The following is a 22,164-nucleotide window of genomic DNA, read 5'->3' as shown; positions in this document are numbered from 1 at the left end:
TAGAGAACTGGGCAACTATTCACCATTGTCGAGCGCAAAAAATGCCGCCTTCTGTTTAATTTAATTTTTAATTTGAGGCTATATTTAATTAAGAAATATCACAGAACCTGCCTGGTGCTCATATATACCAGAGCTGGTACTGAGGTAGTACAAGCCAAGTGTAAATTAAAAAACCCACGGCCAATTTGTGCGGGACAATCTCTCTTTGAGGAGGGCGAGGAGCGGAGAGTCAGACCCAGACTTGGAGACTCACGGAGTCAAAGTAAAGGCGCGGATTGGCGGAATAGAGAAATAAAGAAAGAGAAGTAGGAAACGAGGGAGCGAGAGGGAAAAGTGGGCAAAGTTATACGACTCTATTTGGCCCTCCCTACGTCACGTATAACGACGTTAAAATTAGTCCGTGGAAATGTATCAGAGCCCGAAGTTCGATGTTCTTACCAGTTTCCAGTTTGTAAGGGAAAAAGAAGCGACGAGTCATTTCATCGGCAATTATCTTTGACTGCGATCGATGTAATTATTACAGATAAATAATAATTCACAACTGTTCTCAGTCAGTCAGCTACCCGCAAAAGAGTCCCGAGTCTTCTATCTCCGTTTCTTAACATCGTGAAGATTAGATTATTGAACGGTACGGCGAAACCGGTTCGAGGGATGCGCCGAGATGTTTAATCAGGAGACGGTAAAAACAATGTTTCCGCTGCGGAATGAGTGCAGTTCAACAAATTGTTTTGATAAGTCGTGGAGACAATACGTCGTTAAGACGTCGGTGGGGCTGGCTCGAGGTTCGAGGGGAGGTTTTCGGGTGGTTGCCGGGGTGAAGATGGGCGCTCTTCGAAGTTTAGATTAAACCCGCCGCGAATAAATATTCGTAATGGAGCGCCTGGGTGCCATAAATTAGCATGCGGCCCTCGCCCGCCTTCGCCCACTTTCCGCCGCCCCTGCCGATGCCCAAAGCTCCGCGTCTCGCGCCACGCCGAGAAGCTATCGCAAGTTACTCGGAAGTTTCACAGCCGAAGACCATGTTCTCTGTCATCGAGGTCCCCGCAAAATGCCCTTGAAAATCACCCCCCGTTTCACCCTCCCGCGCGTTTCATCCTCGCTACTTGTCTCTCGATTGATTTCGCCGTATCCGAAGATCCTCGCGTCGGGGATGAAACATTTTTACGTATCCTCTCCGACGATCCCGGCGGATCGGTTGTCGATCTCAATACGTCAACTTGGCGCCTCTGCCTTACATGCGCGGTGCCTCGATTAAACGCACACCAGCCCGATACCCGGGAGAGTTCGTGCCGAAGATTGGAGTGGATTAATTGGTTGAACACTCGCGAGGGTCGGCACCGAGCACTACACCCCCAACCCCCTCGCCCCTGCCACTCCAACGTCGTTGAAATTTTCTGATCTTTGCCGCGAACTCACGGCTCCCCCGCAACACCGGCGGCTTATGAAGGCAATTGATATCCGCGTTATAATCTTCAAAGCGGACAATTTAATAACGACCAAAAATCCATAGCTAGACGTTGAATTTAAAAATCGGCGAATCGTTGCAAAAAATAATGCCTTCGAATATGTGTAATACATTTTTGCATCACCGTCTTTTAATTACAGACCAATAGATGGACGCATGAGAATTTGAGAAAAGATTTCGAAAGCCAGACCGAATCCAAGTTGAGCACAGAATAGGAGTAAGAATTACATCCCGCAGGACCGCGAGAGAAAACGAACGATAAAAATTTATACGGGGGTATTCGGTTCAGTCAGATAGTGAATTCAAACAGGCGTGTAATTGGCAGTATCGTAAAAAGAATCAGCGGGTGAGGCGAGGGTAGGAAAAGGAAGAAGAAAAGATCCGAGGGTGAGGAGGCGGGGGAAGGGAATGAGGAAAGGCCGCGCGGTGCTGGGGGGATATCCATAATTTTTTATCGTAAAAACCGCTTCATCCCTTCGAAGAGCGATATTGTTAATATGCAAAAAAGCATCGAGAAATGGGGTGGCAGGAAATAAGGAAGAAACGGCGGTTGTTCGAAGCGGGGCCAAAAGGGAGAGAAGGGAGGAGGCGAAATTGCGGCCTCCTCCGTAGATTATCTTGTCGCGTAAATATATATATTATACATATATATATGTACCAAGGTAATACAAGTTTCGATGTACCTAAGCCACGGGTGCGTTGAATACGCCGAATTGAAATCGGCAATCGACGAATCAGCCGTTAATATATCGGTAGCCTTGATTATTGCAACGCCAAAATCCACGGAGAGTAAACGCGTTACCGTAGACCTGCGGTTCCACATCATCTCTCCCATCAGATTTGACGGGGGATCGTAACGTAGCCTCGCGATGCACGCGTTAACAACCGGATCTGCAATAGGTATTATACAATACGCGAAGGTGCAGAGCCTGCATCCTCGTGTTAATCCACGTGCATCAGTCGAATTGTCAATTACTTGGTAGCGTGAGATGCGAGACACATATGATCCCCGCACGGGGTGAAATTCTAGAGCCTCGGTCATCCGCGGGTACTGATCGCTACCGGTTATTCAATTACAACAATCAATCACCGGGTGTCAGCGAGGAGTCTATAATGCAAGATCGATCGCCGTACCAAGCCTTTCGCCTATCCTCTACACTAGTTCGCTCGTATGAACGTGATATTAGACGCCGTATAAAGGAATTACTCAAAGACGCGAAGTCTGATGAAACCAGGGTGCTTGATTTATTGACGGAACAGGAATTGCCGTGAGAAAGATGACGAGTTTCAGTCACTGCGACGTTCAAGACCGAGATATATCACTTCGGCAAATTGTCTAAGTGATATGTGGGAAGAGGGTTCGATATCTTCTGATAATTTTTCACCTTAATTTCTCTTCGGAAATATTCAATGATTGCGTAATGCGTCGGTTTGTATTCACCCTGTCATCGAAACGGCGGTATGGTAATAGGTGCGCGTTTTATGGCAAACCTGGGGGTTCCCTTCGAGTGAAAGAGGGAGGCGACGCGGAGTAAGGGGGGTGGGTAAAATTGAAAATGAGCATAAAAAGCATAAAAACGAGGCGCGGGCAGATTGCCGTGGAATATTCTTCGGCAAAGGGGCAATTCATTTTCGTATCCTATATCAATTTCTTGCTTCGCCTCTCTTGCTTACGCTTCCCCCAGTTTTCCACCCCCGGCACCCACCCGCCTCTCAATCTATAGTCTTTTATCCCGTAAAACCGTTAACTCTGCCAGACATCAAGGGGAATACGAATTAGCCGTCATTTCTGCCGCAGATACTTAATACGTACCTATAGGCTACAACCTGCGTGGTTGAAAAACTTTCCTCGATTTATGCCGTAAGAAGCTTCCTGTAAAGAAATTATCGAAATGAACGAGTAATTCAATTTCTTAGCCGCCTTGAATCGAACCGTTGTTTCATTTTCAGATAAATACGTTGTTTCTCGTTCGTTTTCTTTCTATTTAAATCAAGGAGTCCGGTAAGAATGGACAAGCCAGAAAACATACCCAATGATCACCACGATACGGGGATTGGACACGCGTGCTGTCAATGTTAATCAACAAATGGAAATAGGTGCGTTAACACCGTATGATAGAATCATGCCTCGCTATCGACTTGCTTTACCGAGAAGGACGCGCTTTTCAGGTAATGAAAATGGTTCGAGGTGATAATCACTTCGGCTTTTTCGTCTCCTCCAAACCGATATACGATTACCGAATTAGAGTGGGCACATAAAGTGTATGGTAAAATCGACCAGAATATATTGTTTGGTCACCCTGAACAATGATTGACTTCCGTAACATGAGTAATAATTTTCTAATTTCTTATTTACAAATATAGTCGACTCACCGTTCCCGATGTTAAGCAGTTGAATCGAAAATTCCTCAAAAGCGTGCACGTATCGCCTGGAACAGATGAATATTTCGTATAAATACACAAAACAGCTGACTGTGAGTACAACGTTAAGTAAGGATTCGGTGAGAGGACGGGGATGAGAAAGGAGAGAGAGAGAGAAGGAGATCAGAGCGAAGAAAGCTTTTGTGGCGCTGTCACGGTTAGAGGTTGAATGGGAAATGAATTCCAATAATCTATATTAAACCTGGCGTTGTCCAAGCGAGAAATAAGGGGTACGATGAGAAGTGGAGGGCGGAGTGTGAAGGCGGAAAGGAGAGAGACAACGAGGGCTTATTCTCACTCCTCAACTTTTTAATGAATATTCTTGAGCTAATTTGAATAAATTATAACCGATGGTGTTTGACGGTTTTTATAATCGCGTTGAATCCGCACCGAGCCCGGTGGGGTATTGATAGCTCGAAGGGAGACGGAGGATAGGGAGGAGGGGCAGGGCAGCGAAGCTTCCATTTATTCTTTTGTCTTTAACCTGGGAGTGATTTTAAGGACTTTTTTTTCAAACACAGTCCATTAAAATATCAATTAAGTCCCCAAGGGCAGTTTTCTAATCAATGCTTTTATTTCCCTCGATTATAAAACGGCACCAATACATATGTATAATACAGCGTGCATTACAGGAATACCATAGCAGCGTACATCTAGCGACGAACACCACCGCAACCTCTGCCCATAATCACTTGCGGTAGACCGGAATTCCATTGTTACTGCAGAAAACAAAGGACAATTTAGTATGCTGACCGAGCCGCCCTTACTTTAAAAACTCCTGAACCGGGAACAATACTTTTTCACGCTTGGAAAGGACACTTACCTCGCCCTCCCACGGGGGTGGTCGTACTACAGCGGGTGATTTTCGACTAACGGAAGAAAATTTGGATGATCTCAGGTGAGGTAGGATCCTCCGTGCCTTTCAGTCTGCACTGTACGCGCTGTTAGGAGAAGGGATATCTGCGAATCTCCTTGATTGCGAATCGGGCTTAGTGCTTGCAGGACAGCGAGAGAAAGACCAGGGGAATAGGGTTGAAAATATTGGAGGCAACGGCCCTCGCGTGATTCTCAAATCCACGTAATCGTACGTGGCTTATTTGTCGCCTGTAAATGGAACTCGGGCCTGAGACTTGGGGAGGATACGGGGCTCGTTCGATCCCAACAAATAACATCGAGACCGCAAGCTGGTGCCTCGCATCCCCTCGGAACGTATCTACCCTTATCCAACCGCGGTGGCAGTCAACCGTTCAATCCGACTCGCGCATTTGTGCCGTCAATTTCGGCTTCTTAAGTGGACCAGTATATAATGTATGCAAATTCACTTGTAACGAATGGGGAAAATATGGATTCAGTGGTGAAATTATATTCTGCGTAGTTTCGTTTTTGGCGAAAACTCCAAGAAGGCGTATAAGCGACGTTCGATTCAGCGTCCGAAATTTCTGAAAACTATTCTAGCTCATTGAACGCCATTGCTCCACCAGCAATTGGCGATGGTGACGTGGATATAAATAAACTAGACCATGTTTTAGGAGTATGTCTCGGTTTTCGCAATCGAGGGTGAAGAAATCAAGTTTTCGGGAAACAAGTACCACGTGACCGAATTCGTTAAATTTGACCATAATACCGGTCTCAGATGGCTGAGTCGAGCGATTGTATTTCGGAAGAAATCCCCGGGAGAGATTGCATGTGCAGCAGGAAAATAATCGGGTAGTGTGGGAATGAAAATCTCGACGGTTGCGTCCAGTAGATGTAAACTCGTAACGGGCCATTCGTTATGATTTAATACTAACGCGGTGGTAATGTCGTCACAGAGACTCCTCCGCATAAATAATTCGCATGTCCGGGCGTGGGTGAGTCGGAGAGAGATAGAAAGAGAGAAAGAGAGCTGCAGAGAGCGCGGGAGAGACCGTGGGGACGGGGTCAGGTTTTTAATGCGACATCTCCTGGGGGCGGCGAGGATTACCCGTCGAGGTTAAAAAGGAAGTTTTTAATAATTTTTCATTTTCTCTATATTTATTATTGTACACTTCCTAACCGGAGTTAGGCGCGGGAACAATGACCGGCGGTGTCCCACCCTCGGTTCTCGCTCCCCGAGAAATTCACCCGATCGTAAGTCGGTACGTGAAATTTTAATTCATGCCCTCTTCCGGTCGCGTCGACGAACGTGCGCGGAAAAGAACGAAACGATGGGGTTTTGCGTTGGAGGGGATGCCATGCTTCCGGTCGAAAGCTCGGCGATTCTTCTAGCCTCGAACGAGGTCGAACGGAGAAGACTCGAGGTGCGAGGCTGAGGTGCAGAGAACCACCGCCGCAACAACAAATCTCGTTCTCTTCGGAATGGATAATTTCATTTTCAAGTTTATGAAAGAATACGCAGCGGCGGCAGGGCAAGGTTATAGCCTGCAGCAGGAGTGCTAGGAAGCCCGGAATATACGATCACCTGTATTCAGAATTGCAAATTCTTTAATTCTCGGGCAGGGGTGGCTGCTTGGCAGCAAAATACCTTCATCTGACCTATACAAACATCGTCCGCCGAGGAGGATGTGTATTCAAAAATTTGCATAGGTACATTCTGATTAAAACGTCCTAGAAAGTAAATTTAATAGAGGCGTGCACTGAGAGCGGGACGGAAACCTAGAGGACGAGAAGAACCGCGGAAGGAGGAGGAAATATGGAATCAGAGATTCAGATGGAGCTCGGCATGATGGGATGTACGAACAAATCTGGATAATAGGATTCCACGTTTTGTCTACTGATTGGATTAATTCATTGTTAATCACCGTCCGGTACCGCGAGGAAACGCGTTTCCGCATCCGTGGTAGAATAACCGCACGAAAATACGCTCTACCACATCAAGCATTGAACAATATTTTGATAAATTATTATAATTACTATCCTACAGCAAAAGAGTTGAATTTCGAATCGCCGGTAATTGGTCAATGAAACTTCCGCTAATTGACTATCGCCGTATCGTTATTTCGTACTAAAAGGAGCACAAAGGAGCACCGACAAATGACGGTAGAAAATGGAAAAGGAGACTCAAAAAGAAGAGAACGAAACCACGGGAAAAAGAAGGATAATTTAAGGGGGTGATTGTATCGCTCGCTCTGCAGTGTATACGCGAGTGTACGTACCCAAGTAACGTGTACGTAGGTATACTTCGGTGTAAAAATATACAGGTGCGTCCTTAGAGCAGGACCCTCATCCATCCAAGCCGCCTCCAACCTCGAGGTTCATACGTGTACGTAGGTGGGGAGGTAGGAGGAACGCGGGCAAGCAAGCACAAGGGCTGAATTTTAATTATTTTCTCTTTGGTATAATATTTCAATGCTCGCTAGCTGCTAGCCAGCACCCCGCTTTCCACCCCTGTCAAGTAATGTTATTATAATTATACGTGTGTGCGCTCGGGTGCTCATTTCTTGCGCTCGCGCGTCTATTTCTGTATTCTCCGCCGTTTCCACATTTCTCTATATAATATTCGTCTGTATTTCCTCTGTGCTCACATATTGTGTAATTAAAATGTCACAATTATATGCACGGAATTCTTCTTGAACTCGACTTCGAGCAATGTTTGAATATTTACACGGTAACTTCAAAGTACGGTGGGGTATTTTTCTCGATGCGGATTACAACTCGGATTCATCGGGGTTCCGTTCGAAACTCGAAGACTACTCAGCTGCAGCATCACCGACGCCGCTTTTAGTGAATTTACTCTATTTATGTCATCGAGGCGAGGTTTATATCGATGAGCTGATATCGGGACGGGTAGCAATATTTCTTGACAAATTAATTCGGGGCACGAATTCGCGCTACGGCATTATCGAGAAATTTCCCCGTCAAATCTAATAAAACATAATATAGACGTATTAATCAGGAGTCGGAGGGGAAAGGGGGGCAGGTAGGGGAGTGGGAGGAGGGGAGGGGAGGGGGGTAGCTCAGCGCCCTTTATGAGTCCTGAAATATGACGAAGGGGCGAAGACATCAATGTCAATAATAATTCATTGATTACTTAATTCACAGTTTCCATGGTAACCGTCTCACTTTCTCACTTTCTCACTCTAACCAGCCAACTCCCAGCTACTCTGTTTTTCTCGCTACAAAGATGCGAGGCAAATCTCTTAGGCCCTGTTCATACCGAATAAAGGCTGATCCATTACACAGTCGTCACGGTTAAGGGCCATTGAATATTCTAGGTACCTTTAATAGTGCGATACAATTATAAAACCGGTTCACTTCTCATTGCATCAAGTTCGATCTGCACTGCTCGATGACTCGATACTCGTACTGCAAGCTCCGAGTGAGGGAGTGTAAACGCGGCTTTAAACCTGCTTACCGAACGCAAGCAGGCAAGGAGAAACGCGAAATGAATATTCAGAAGTTATTAGTCTGTAGTGAAATGTGACGGAGTTCACCCTCCCTCGAAGCATCCGCTCGCGCTTCTCCCTGTCAAACCACCCCCTCCCCCCACCCCCGCCCCATCACCTCCTCCCAGGTTATAGATTTTGCGATAGATTCTGCTGAAAGTCTCGCGAGCAAGTGGGACGACCGAAGGAACCAGGAAGGGTGAAGGGAGATTGACTGCGAGGAATCTGCATCGATGGTTTCTACAGAGCTAGTTTGGAAAGAGCAGTCGTGAGATGCGAGCACATTCCTGAGAAACACCCAATCAAATCTGACAGCCATGGATTCAATTGGAATGTGTGCGAGAGTACGAACCTTCGGCGAAGGCAGAGAATTAATATGGCGCGAAGCGATGAGTGTTGAGATAAAAATTGCAATTCAAGAAGATCCAATTCGAAAGAAGAAGGTGAAGCTGTTTTAGGGGTAGTTGGATAGGCAAATTATCGGGATTTATTATCACCCTCGTGTCAAGCGGGAGACGCAGCGCGATACTTCTTGCGAGAAAAAGAAGAGAGAATCAGATACGATATTGAAGCGATTGAGTTAGGCAGATAGTGATCTGTGCGAAGTTGGGAAAGTCATCTCGACGGTACGGCAGTAGCGATATTCAAATGGCATCAATTTCTGTGGAATAGCTTTTTTGTATCTGCTATATGCCGAGAATCTAACAGGAAGAAACGTATTGGCAGATAGCTGCGCCATCGTTTTACAACCCCTTATCGGGGCGAGGCTGTGCAGGGAGCGATGCCGTTCGAAGTTGTCTCAAGGGTGTGTCTTCGATTTCCATGGAAATTCAACAAATGCTGAAATAGCTGTAGCTTCTCAGCTTTCGGTGGCATTAGGGAAATACTCGTTAAGGAGTTCATGTTCAGGAATTCGTCTGCGTGCCATAGTCTCCGCTACTTTGTACAACGCCTCACTCATTTCCAAAGACGTGCTTCTGCGACAAACGTTTTTTACGATGCCGGATTACGTTGCACGGTAAATCATGACAGACTGTGAGTAAGAAATATATATCATAGTTCGTAAATGTCAATCGCGGGATCTATGAAGATTTAAATCGAAACGATGAATATCAGCGTCATTTTTTAGGAACGGTATAATAGTTACACAATCAATTATATTCGGTGTTTTTTGTGGGTCGTGCCTCAATTTTTACGATTGATGGAAATATTTTCCACTGCTCACGCTATCGCATTTGCGAATTGAGTATTTTTTATTATTTTTCTTCCGTTGAAGCTTACACGACAAATCCAGCGACAGTGATTTCGAATGTGCCGTATCAGCTTGAGAATTTTGAATGACTCTTACTCAAACGTTTGCTGACCTTCCGGGATTTTTATCTTAACGGTTATACGTCCCACGTTTCGCGCTGGCAAACTCGCGCCTCGAGTAGAGCGAAAAGTGGAAAAACAACGCCATTATCAAAGGAAGTATTAATTTTCCTTCCGAAATACGCTTCCCAGTCGCAATGGGAATAACACGAGCAGTGTCTGCCAAGAAACGACCATGAAGTTATTCTTATTACCGTTGAGCAGATTAGCTTCTCAAGGATCGTCACAAGCCATCGATATGTTATTAACTACGTTTTACTTTTTTCCGGAACAAGCGCATGAACTCTGTCGCGAGACAATTCGTTGATCAGGGTTGCTTATCGTTGAAAATTTCTGCGTCTTGAAATCACATGTCAGGCCATCTTTCGACCTTGAAATACGTTCTAAAATATGACGATGCGGTTGGCGCGACGTGTTTTTTTCACCTCCGCTGATCCCGGTTATATTGTATTTATTATATTAGGTGAAAAAGCTGGATATCGGAGCGACGGCTGATCCTATCTACTCTCATCTCATCTCTGGCTCGCAGCCCTTGGCCCGCAGCTTTTCCGCCGCAGCCCCTGTTCGCGGGCCCATCTTCACCCCCGTCAACGCGGCACACGACCATACATCACGCCTTCGTCTTTATTAAACCCATATTTTTCAGGAATCCTCACTTTCATGATCTAAAGCACACCTCCCCGCTCACTCAAAAATCAGCCGGGTGAGGCTTGCGAAGGTTTTCCGGGAGGCTCTTCGCGGCCGCAAAACGCATAAAAGTGAAAATGAAAGCGCGGTTTTCCCTTTCCCGACGAATTCCCGAACCGACGCAACACTCGCTCCCTGCCTTCCGTCTGGCGCCTTCGGGTTCAATAAAGACCAGACTTATTGGCTGAAGGATACACCGTAGCACGTAGATATCTCAATGAATATTAAACCAAGTCTAAAATAATGCTCGACGTTTCGTCTAGGTATACGTATACATACGCACCGAGTACGGAGTCGAACTTGTCTCGCAGCTTGTATATAAATATATACACGATACATGTATGGATACATATACGTAACCTTAGCCGCAATGTTATCCACGATTTATTTATTAGGTTCATCCGGAAGATAGAGCGCGAGAAAGAAGAGAAGGGAATAAAATGGATGAATAAAAAACAGCGGTGTAGAAAATGTAAAATCGTGTTCTAGCGCTCCGAAATAATATACGTCGGGCCGAAGTGCCGAAGCACCGAAACAACGAAACTCTACAGCCGCGGTGGATATAAAGCATTCCTTCAGTTTATTAGTCAGCCTACGGTAGGCCTCTCTTTATATTAAACATGTGCATTATTAATGCTCAAGTATAACCGTAAAATGCTGATGAAAAAAAGTTAGCAGCCCTCATTTCCCGTGGAAAAAAACGGGGAGTGGAGCAGGAGCCGAGCGAGACTGACTTATTTGACGCCCATAGTCAATATTAATGGCTAATTAAAGCTTAATTGGGCACGGAACTGAAGTTCTCGCGGGAGATCGGGATGAAATATCCCTGGATAAAAAATTCACCCGTAATTTTGGGATCCCTATCGATGCACGCCTCCTGTGCTACTTTGATCATTTCTTCAATCATTCATATTCTCTATAGCCGAAGGGACACATTTTTTGCAAGAATATTTCTGATTTTGCTAATTTTTTAATACATCACGATTACAACGTTAGCTTACACTTGACCGAAATGAAATTTCAACTCGCCCAAAAAATTAATGCTTCAAATACCGAATGATTGGGAGTCTGCAATGAATCCGTTGTCGCGTTATTTGCTGAATAAAACTTGCAAATTTCCGTTCGATGCAGCCGTATGACATTTACACAAGATTAATATTAAGCATAGCATTTTTTAAATCTTAACAATAAAAATTGAACCAAAGTACCGTCCACAATGCGAAATCTTACAAATTTGAACGGATATTTGACATGCCTCAAACGTGAATCAAATACGTGTGACTTGAAAAACATTTGGGTCATACGTAATGGTTAAAAAATTAAGACTGGTATAACTAAAGTAAGCATCGAGCGTCAAGTGTGCTCATTTTGGTTAGGTATTGGGCGGAGAGGAGAAAAGTAGCGTGGTAGTCAGCGTGGCAGCATTTTGTTACATGAATAAAATAACGTGTTAATCATTCAACTTGTGTCCAAGCCGCGTTAATTATTAACTCCGATAGCACGCTCCACATGTATGTATACTAAATCCACTGGTACATAACAAGTAACGCGAGCCTAAAAATTTAAATAGCAAAACTGACTAAAACAGGGTTCAGTAACAGTGAAGTGGAAAATTTGAGGGGTAAAATTAAAAACGACAAAAAAAAAAATAGAATAAAACCTGAATTATGTCGGGCGATGTTTGAGCGATGTTCCGTGCTCCTCACCCTCCATTTGTTAATATAATATAAGGAAGAGTCTGCGGGGTTGAGCTGCAGGATGGGAAGGGTAGGAAAGGTTTTTAATTGTAACCCACCCGATATAACCCGACAACCGACATTCGGAGTTACATTCACAGGCACCAATTTCGTTGACATCGTTGCAGTGTTGGTGGTGGTAGTGCCGGTAGCCGAGTATATTGTCATACCTTTCTTTATTTCCCCAGTGGCTGAATGAGGTTATACATTTTTTCCACTAAGGCAATACCTCCGTCTTCTTATTAGCAAAGCTAATTGGAAATACAAATGGTTATTCACGGTAAGGGAATGGCAGCGGGTTGAGAATCGAGAGCGGGTAGGGGCGGAAAGGACTACGACACGAGGGGTGGGGCGGGGTGGGGTACACTTCGGTGTATTAAGGTCGTATTTGCCCCGGATAATTAGGACTTTTTTCCCGGCCAATTTGGATGAATAATTGATTTTGCCCTCCCTTCTGCATCTCGCTCTTGTGCAGGCTCGGCCAACTGCTGAATCTCTTCGAATGACAATCGCAACCGGGTTTTACAGCGTCGGGGAACAAGTTCTGAACTTTTGGCGATGATACCGAGAGGAGCGGAAAAAATTGAAGAAAAAAATACGAGACGCTTTTTCGAGAGACTCGTTAATTACCTGTAATACGGATAAACAAGACGAAGGTTTTAATGGAACCGTTCTTTTGTTGACATACGATGCCAACTTTTTTTTTGCTCCCACTCTCGAGAATTCTTCACGTTTCACGTTTCCGTGACTGTTAAAGAGCTTTGACTACACGGTTAAGCAACGCTGGAGTTGAAATACAATAATTGAGAAAGACAGGCGTCGTACTTTCGTAATAACGGAATTAAAAAAAATTAATGACAATGAGTACTCGAATAAAATATACATCCGTTACACGCTTTACAGATGTGTACGTACGTATACGTGGCATTTGGCACTTGATCGGTACGAATTCCAGGTCCACGAATCTCGGTTTCTCTCTAATTTATATCTCTGACGGAATTTACGGTACCACGACTTGATTACACCGATGCGAAAACACGTCCTTGAGATTTGAAAACTGCTTCCTCGATGCGAGAGGTACTCCGTATCGGTCTGTTGTCAAACGACGCTTTTCGGCGACTCCGCTGTTGTCTGTGATACAGGTGAGTTACGCGCTTCAAGTGAGGTCGAGTCAATATCAATCGGCTTGAGCTACCGGCCGACAATGTTATTGCGTGTGTCATTTCAAGGAAGACATCGCACCGGACAGTTGTGCCTCAAAGGTTGAATAGAGATACGTGATTCTCACCGTTTCGTAATCGTGTGGAGAACTATTTAATACGAGTTGCATCCTGCTTATACTGGTGAGTCAAGTGCCGGCTGCGAAGCGATGCACGTATAACGAGCGAATGATTATACATCATCTGCGATGAGTATTGGACCGTAAATACAAGTGCCATCGTAATGTACATATATTATATTCAGATCTATTTTGCAGATTAGAATGCGACTGAAAACCATACCCAGACAAAGAATGACCGTAAATCTTACAAAAACTATCGCACAAGACGCGAGGAAAGAATTTTTGGATATTGGGAAACACGCTCAAATACACGAAATACGAAAGGTAAGCTTGCACGATAATATTTCAATCAATGTAGCAGTCAACCGAACACATAAGTACTCAACTGTGAGCGTTGAAATTTCGTAAATTTCACATCATCCGGAATAATGGTGCACGAAATAAAATGGACCGTGATAGCGTATCAAGAACATATCTGTAATACACGATACACTCCCAAGCACACAAGAAAAATGAAAACACAAAAATCTGTAAAAGACATTGACGACAGATGTTTTTTTACAACTGTCAGAGTCTTTTTGGTCAAACTAACCTGACGTAATCTGAGTTGGCCTTCGTTCTTGGTTAATTTTTGTCCGTTCAAACCAATGTCACGTGTAGCGTCCCACAAACAGCTGACCGTCTCACACTAGCACTGAACTACGCACTTCTTTCAACGTGCACATTTCACCGTTTGTCCGTATACCTCGTTCAAGTACACTTCACGATTCGAACCGCCACGCAGCAATTACCGAGAAAATCTGATAAATACACATGTACGAAGCGAGCTGGCCGTTCGCGCCACCTTGATTCGACCCAAAACATATATAGTACGTACGTATCCACGCTTGATAATGATGGGTCGTATCTATGTTCGTAAGCCAACGTATTTTCGCAGAAATCCGAAGCAAGTGTGCGAGAGGGGTCCAAACGTTCAACCGGCGTACACGAATCGAGGGATTTTAGCACCAGCAAATCGTCACCCTTAGAATTAGTCTACCACGTGCCCGGAGTCAAGAATCGCGTGGAAGACACTTTTGGAGCCATGAATTTGAGCGTCAAAGATAGCGTCAAGGTTTGCAGCGAGGAGGAAAAGCCGAGCGGGTCATCAGCGTCCGAAACCGCGTACTGCGGAAGCAATAGCAGCGAGGAATTCGCCGGAAGTATGCTTTATCAGATAATGACGGATCCTACGTTCGTTGATAATATCCGTCAAAACAAACAGGCGAAGAAGCTGACTTGCCAGTTCTGCAAGGAGAAATTTGGCAGCAGCAGGGAGATGGACGATCACCTCGAATCTCGCGGTATGAACGAGCACAATCAGATCACCTGCTGCGCCTGCCAGAAAACCTTTGGGCAAAAAAGATATCTTCGATACCATCAGAGGTGTCATATCGAGAAGAATAAATACCCGTGTGGCCTCTGCCCTAGAATGTATACTAGAATGGACAATCTGACGCGACACAGGACCTTTCACACAAACCCTGACAAGTATCCGTGCAATATTTGCGAAAGGTCATTTTCCAGAAAAGACTTGATGACCAAACATCTCAAGACTCACGAGGGAAAAAAGTTCAACTGCAAGCTTTGCAAACAATCTTTTTATAATTACGTCGACTTGCAAACTCACAGATTGGTATCGCATATGAAAAATAATCGTAAATAATTCAAAAATTAGTTGATAGTTGAGTTTGGCTCTTACATTCCCGATTGAATTTCTTATCACTTATTATAAGCAAGAAGAGAATTATTTTATATATTGTTATACTTGATTACAATCACTTAAAAGTGAAGAAACACGACTCTAATTGTCGGATAAATTTGACGGAATTGTTTTAGTTCGTTGCTTTCTATGTGATCGTAATTACATACACGCATAATCGTGATATTCGGAAATATATGATTTGTTGGTTAATTATCGACGTGGAAATATCATGATAAATTATTTTGGTATATCCTTATGCTTGGACAGGTGGTTAATTACGTTAAAGTCTGTAAATTATTTTTGTTGCAAAGTGCCGTACACTGATTGATGATATGTATTTAAGTTACTCAATAAATTTGTTTAGCGTTATAGAGTATTGTTGTTTAACAATGATTATCCCCTAACCAATTTGAAGCTAGATGTTAATTTATGTAACATGCTAAAAAATCGTAAATAGCGTACCTAATTGTGTCTTTCTACAAGGTGAGAGTGAAATATTTATTTTATCAATGAAGGAATCTTATATGACAGGGTGTTGGATTAAAAACAAAATAAAAATGAAGTATAGAATATTTGAGACAATGTTTCCTAGTGTATATTCATATCTACAGTTCCTGAAGTCTTTTTACTGCGACAAAAAATAAAACACCTACTTTGGAGTACGAATTCACTTATTGCAAAACACTGCAGGTTAACCTGCGGTAGAGAGAAAACCTCCTTTAATGTTCGCGTGAATTTGCTACCTACCATTTGCCGAGCTCAGTAGGTTGATTTTTGTATATCAATGGAATTAAATTTCACAGACTCTGCAAGTAAATAAAATTCATCATAGGTACTATTTCCAATTTTTAAGCCGCTTGTGTCCAGTGGAATTTCAAATTTTCCTCACCATCCGACTTTCGTCGGCATGTCTGAATTTTCTCCAATCAGTATAGGTGAAATAACACTCGCATCCAAACTTCACTGCCCCCGTCACAATTATCAGAATTATGTTCCAGGCTCGTTGATGGAGAAGGTCAAGTTGGGCCAGCAGGTATGTTGCAAATGCATACTTGTTTCGAAAAATGTCGCATTCTGTAAAATGGTTTTTACGAAGGGTTGTACATGTATATACAGTGGAAGAGAGATTCCGCGGTCTCTTTGGGAATTGTCGAGTCGAGTTTCAGCAACGCCGTAGGGTCTCACTGATGTCTAAGTACCGCGATGTGTGGGACATGAAGAAAAAAATTTAAAAAACAAAAAATACAAGTTAGGTAAAAAAAAAAAAAATGCAAGTAGAACCTGAGCAAGCCAGGCGCATGAGGATTTACTCGTAAAATAAGGCAGCGAACCGCGACGGGGATTATAATATGCGACGAATGCAAACTCTCAGCAATTTAAAAAAAGCCACCGTGGATTTCGCATATTTGTTTAACCGCGTATACAATGTCATTACGTGGCCGAGTCAACCGGCGCGTGCAAAGCGCTACCCCGACAACGCGACGTTTCGCGTTTTATAGCAGGGATTGGTTTCTCGCTATTTTCATACGACACTTCGAAAGCTTCACGTTTCGCAACTGCGGTCTCTCAGCCTGTAGCTGCGGCACTAGTGTGAAAAGAAAGAGTAAGAAAAACGGCTAAAAATCCACCGTCGCGTTTACTTTGCGGAATTGTTTATATTACGGCCGTAATAACCTCCGGCTGAGAAATCGATTTTGATTTCTGAATTCGGAACAGCTATTACACGCAACGGCGAACAATCGTCCCTCGTATCCCGAACAAAGCAGCGATCACCGCGTATGAAAGTTCCGAAATATTGAGATAACATAAGGGCGGTCTTTCCGGCGGAATTTCAGAAATTCATTTCTGAGGCCCGAGGCGTACGTTAGTAATTATTCACACCGAGCTCACATATCCCGGGCAGGACGAGGAGGCCAGTTTCAATGTGTGCGGCCCACGATGGCGATACGCCGCGGTGACGAGGATGCCGTCCTGGACCGGAGAAAACCGGGGGGGAGGGGCAGATACAGCGCCGCAATCCCTTTGATACGGCATTGATATAATATTAATCTAAGCAAGCAAAACTCAAAGGATAACCGCCAACCACCCCCGCCCACCCTCCTCGACTCACACGCAAGCATTACGCGTGATGTACGACGCACGGCGCAGGGTCGCGGTAGCCAAGGACGGATCGCTCGAAAGCGTATTAATTTCTTCATTATGCGCCAGGCTGACCATCCGCACGGTTATTGCATAGCGGCGCTTTCACCCCCGATGGCTGCTGTCGCGTATCCTTATATCAGAAATTTATTAAAATTCGTCAGGACGATGGCGGAAGGCGCGGCGACACACGCGAGGGTATTTGTAAATTCATTTTATTCCCTCGTCCCACCGAAGAAGTTCGCACGAAATGCGGGCCGTCGGAAATTTTTTTCCTGAAAATGAAAAGTTAATTGAAATTGGAGAACAATTTGCAACGATGTTGGCAATTTTAGAAGGGGCATTTATAGGTGTATTGTATTGCTCGGAAATTGACAATAATGGATATTGCTCCTTGATTTATTCTTTTTTTTTTTTTTATTTTGACTCATGTTATTAAATCACATATTGTCTCTTCATTTGTGAAACGCTACAAGAAACGTGTGCGGCTGTAAAACGAGAAGGCGATGAAAAAAAATTCGGCAAGGAATGTGTAACGGCTTCAAAGGTAATGCATTTGACTTGGAGGTGATCGTACTGTTTGAAATGATAATTTCGTTCGCAGCTTAGCTGCAGTATAATTCGATACTTCATTTTGATTTTCAAAATCATTAACTGGAGATTGAATAATGTGAGTTTAATTCTTTTTACTTGGAAATCCTTATACATTTTGTAGCGAATTGATCATGACTGATTCCCACGTTTTGTCTAATTTTCGAACTTTGTATTCGAACGATTCAAATTGGTAGTAAAAATTGCATCACCAACGTTTGACACGCAATATTCAATGCAGACGAATGAAAATTGGAAACAACCGAAATGCACCGAATCGTCAATTTCTAGCGTAACCAGCACAGCTGCAGTTCACGATCGAACGGTTTCACGAATCGACTGAATAAATAACGGCGATCAAACATCGATGAACGAGGTTGTAAGCAAACATGAACGATGTGAGAACGAGTCGCGGTAGCCACAGTACCGTTGCCTGGTCAGGTTTAATTAATGTAAAAATCACAAGTCGATAGACGAGCGTCAAGCCGAACCTCGAAAACAGCGTCGAACGTCGAAGTCAGCAAATCGGGAAAAGCCGCGGGTTCTGCTTCGTTGATCCGGCCGAAGCCCCTTCTCGGTGCGGTATCGGGGCGGCAATATTTAATCAAACACTCGGTGTGTAAGTCACGTTGAAACTCGCAGCCACCCCTCGCCCCTCGCCTCTTCCGCATCAGCCATCGAAGCAAGGCTCGCACGCGGCGGCTTCAATATTTTCAAATTACCAGGCGAATGATTTTTATCAAACAAAGCATTCTTCACCCGGTCACATTTTAATCAATACGTAACTCTCGTTGCCGAGCTTGTAATTCACCCGTCCTCCGATTTTCGCTTTTCGCTTTTGCTCCGCGCTTGCCGTTGGTGGTTAAAACCTTCGCTCCGGTGGTTGAAACCTCGACGGAAAAATTAATATTAGAATTCGTGCTTCTTCGTTCAGAAAATATTCGCTTCCGTCATTTTTCTAGAACGGTAGCCCGTTTCCTACTCGCGGCGCGGCTTTATTGGCGCGATCGATCGATTTCGTTAATCATTTTTGCGAATATTCCACTTCCTCAGATCCTCCACGTGGTGAACTGACGGATGTTTTACCCATGCGTGCCTCGAACTGATATTTCGCAGTGATACCGCGTTACGCACTCGATCAAGCGCATATTGTTTGATAATTTTTCACCTCCGAGAGTACGAGACCTTGCACTCGCAAGGTATAAGAACGCATGTTGCCTGTACGCCTCGGAGATTTTCGCGTCGGGAAATTGAGTCGCAGCCGTGCGCTTAGCAAAGACCGACCGTGACAAAGGTTGGAATTATATGCAATAAAAATGGCACGTTGTACACTGTTCAATTTTCCAACACTCGTATTTTCCACTTAAAAATGCTCTCTGCCGTCGGATCGAGGGGAAAGGGACGCTGTACGGGGCGCGATGGGGGCCGGGACCCCGTTCTTTTTGATCTCGCTAAAGAATTCATTAAGTTTGCGGCTGCGGCAAGGTATTAAAACGGGCCGCGGAATTGCCCGCGAATTTCATACAGCCTTGCCGCTAGCTTTGATGGCGCGAAAGGGGCTCCTCTCTCCTTCTTGCGACACCCCACTGCAGTTACACACACGAACCCGCCGCCTTACACCGCCGCTGGATTATTTTGCTCAATCAATATGGTCCCCCCGTTCCTCCCTCCCAGGTTCCGAGGACTTGGGCGCGACAGTGTTTCTGCGCTTTGAGAAAAATCGAGTACCAAAATCTCGTTCTCATTTTCGTTCGCGTAATAATAACAAGTTTGATGACCTGAACCGGTTACTTCAAGTTTAATTGGCGGCATAAATTGGTGGGTTTAATTGGCGTATCGATTTCACCCGGATTAAACACGAGCAAAGGGATCGCGGCGGCCTCTCGGTGAAAATGAACATTTCTTGCGGGATAAAAAATCTGTGTAATCAATTATTGAACCTTTTATCTCATATTTTACGGCCAATGAGTTCAGTCCCCCTCCCCTTTTCTCATACCTCTCACTTTTTAGGTACGCTTCTTTGCCGGGGTTGAACTGGTCGGGGGAGGAGAAGCGGGGAGGGGCTGGCTTTGTTTGTGATATCAAATATTTATCTTCTTAAATAACGGGGGAGCGCATTTTTCCCCTTAATAAATTATCAGCGATTATTGGCTCCGCTCTCCTTGTTTACTCGAGAGTTTTCGTAACTTTTCTTTTTTACTTTTCTTTTCTTTCAGTTCTTCGTTTTTTTTTTTTTTTTTTTTTTTTTATAAATTTATTTTTATATTCATTTATTTCATTCACCAAGCTTCGGTTCCGTCTACCTATATTAAGCTTGCGACGGTAGAGTGCAAGGCTGACCCGACCCCACCGGGAGTTCAAAGAAAATCAAACGAGTTCCGAAATTGCATTCCTTGAGCTGCGTTTTAATCTTACCCAATCGACGAGCGGGCATATTTTGAATGGAAAAAACACCGAAGCCACAAGGAGCTCGCATTGTGTGCATGATATACTCTGACATAATCTCCCGAATGCCGTATGGAAATCCGAATCGCCAATATCGTGATCGATCAGTCGCGTTCGAACCCGCTATAAACTCCGTCCGAGACGATCAGGCGTGTGTCGTTGCGAAGATAACAACCATACAGGCGCCTACGGTAGTTACCTACCCCGAATTACAGGGGTCTGCGTGTCTTAGGGTGATTGGAAGTTACGAGTCCTAAACCGCGCGAGAACCGCGGAGGGGTAAGAGGGGTGAAAAGGGGATGGGGAGGGGATTTGACACCGGTCAGATACCGCCTTGTAAAATGTTATGAGAATTGATGTCCCTTTCCCTCGTTCCCCCCTTCGCTCTATTTTCTCTCCCACCCCCTGTTTTCACCCCTCGTCTCCCGTTCCGTATACGAACCAACGACCAATCTTGCCGTTACGATATACCCGCAACCTTTGCGGCTAATGGAAAAGTCGATGCCTGATTGTGGAGGAGCCGCAGGACGGGGACGTTAGACCGATCAACGGTTAACCGGCTCGCGAGATTCGACTGACTTCCATCGAAACGATCGTTTACTTTCAAGTCGATGTCGATTTTTGACCAATTTTTATTCCAAACAGCTTTGGGACCGGTCGAAAGACATTCATCGTCGACTGTTGATCGATGGACGGACGCATGGATGCTGGGGTTTGTTCCCGAAGTTAAACCGCGACGGATGGCGGGGCGGGGGAAATTATAAAACATTGAACAGGCGCAGCTGCGGCCCGCGTTGATTACCTCGTGACAGATAGCAAGTGGATCGACGTATCACACATATCTGGGTATGAAAGCGATAAGTATATGATTGCGTATGAATATAATACAGTCGTAGGTTCGTGTAACAGCGGTGTGTCTCATAAAGATGCCATACATCGGCAATCACTGGATGAGTGGCTTCTTCCGGCCGCCCACCGTACACGCGCGTTAAAACCTGCAATGTGTGTTATAGCCGTCAGTTTAGACGATGATTTAGTGTATGCATTGATTGGGTCGATCAGAGGCCACATCATCTCGTTTGCTCCGTTTCATCATCGGCCCTATTTATAGACTCTTACCGAGGATGATCGAATCAATTTGATTTGCTCTTCCTTCTACTCTGCTACGACGACAGACGCTAAGGTGGCAATCATTGAAAGATTGCACGTGATATTTCACAGTCATTCATTCTTTTTGTTTCATCAATTTTTTTCTTCTAAATTCGGTTTTATGCGTCCTCTCGCATTCAGCCAGATATGATTTGGCGTAAGAAACTTGCACTTTTCAATTGAGGCTTCGGATGGAGAAAGGGACTAACTAAACTTACAAATTAAGTCGAAGACAGTCTGAAAAAACGTTTTTTCACTGTCTCAATGTATTGAATAAATATGAGGAATTTTAGCATCCATCAAACTGCACGTACTGAAAATTATTTAAGATAGATCATAGCACCATTTTCCTTCAACCTATCACCTCTAACGATTCGCATGTCTTGAAACGAATTTCATGTAGTAAACGTGGATTTATCATAATTTCTCGGTCACGAATTCTGCTGTAACTTTTTAAGATATTGCTGTTGAGACCTGAACGGATGAATTGATGTTGACGATGCATGTTATACACATACTGACTCGTGCAAACAAATGTTACGTTATACATATTATATACTTCATACGTTACGGACTACTAAAGTGACAAAGGCGTTCTGTATGCATCTGCACATGTACATAATTGCTAACTAACATTTATACAGAAGTTCAATGGATAGAAAGACAGTTCAGTTTCGAGATATTGCACGCACCGGCTACACGAGGCGTATGCCACTGGTCACGGCGAATAATTACAGCGTCGAATGTCTTGGCCATTATTCGCTTTACAG

General features: G+C 44.3%; 1 protein-coding gene across 1 annotated transcript; it reads left to right on the top strand.

Annotated features, from left to right (window-relative positions):
- Positions 1 to 13,188: 13,188 nt before the first annotated feature.
- On the top strand, positions 13,189 to 15,697 carry LOC124300648 (zinc finger protein 468-like). The gene is made up of 3 exons (XM_046754946.1): positions 13,189 to 13,387; positions 13,522 to 13,650; positions 14,264 to 15,697. Exons 2-3 carry the CDS (start codon positions 13,528 to 13,530, stop codon positions 15,029 to 15,031), a joined length of 891 nt encoding a protein of 296 aa, XP_046610902.1. The 5' UTR covers positions 13,189 to 13,387; positions 13,522 to 13,527; the 3' UTR covers positions 15,032 to 15,697.
- Positions 15,698 to 22,164: the final 6,467 nt, after the last annotated feature.

This window comes from Neodiprion virginianus, chromosome 3, assembly GCF_021901495.1.
Source record: "Neodiprion virginianus isolate iyNeoVirg1 chromosome 3, iyNeoVirg1.1, whole genome shotgun sequence".
Classification (NCBI taxonomy): Eukaryota; Metazoa; Arthropoda; class Insecta; order Hymenoptera; family Diprionidae; genus Neodiprion; species Neodiprion virginianus.
The sequence above is the reverse complement of the archived record's forward strand: the minus strand, read 5'-3'. Positions and strand labels throughout refer to the sequence as shown.

Coding starts and splice junctions, on each gene's coding strand:
- LOC124300648 (XM_046754946.1), top strand. CDS start 13,528: ATGCGACTGAAAACCATACCCAGACAAAGAATGACCGTAAATCTTACA. Junction 13,651..14,263: donor AAATACACGAAATACGAAAG/GTAAGCTTGCAC, acceptor GTATTTTCGCAG/AAATCCGAAGCAAGTGTGCG.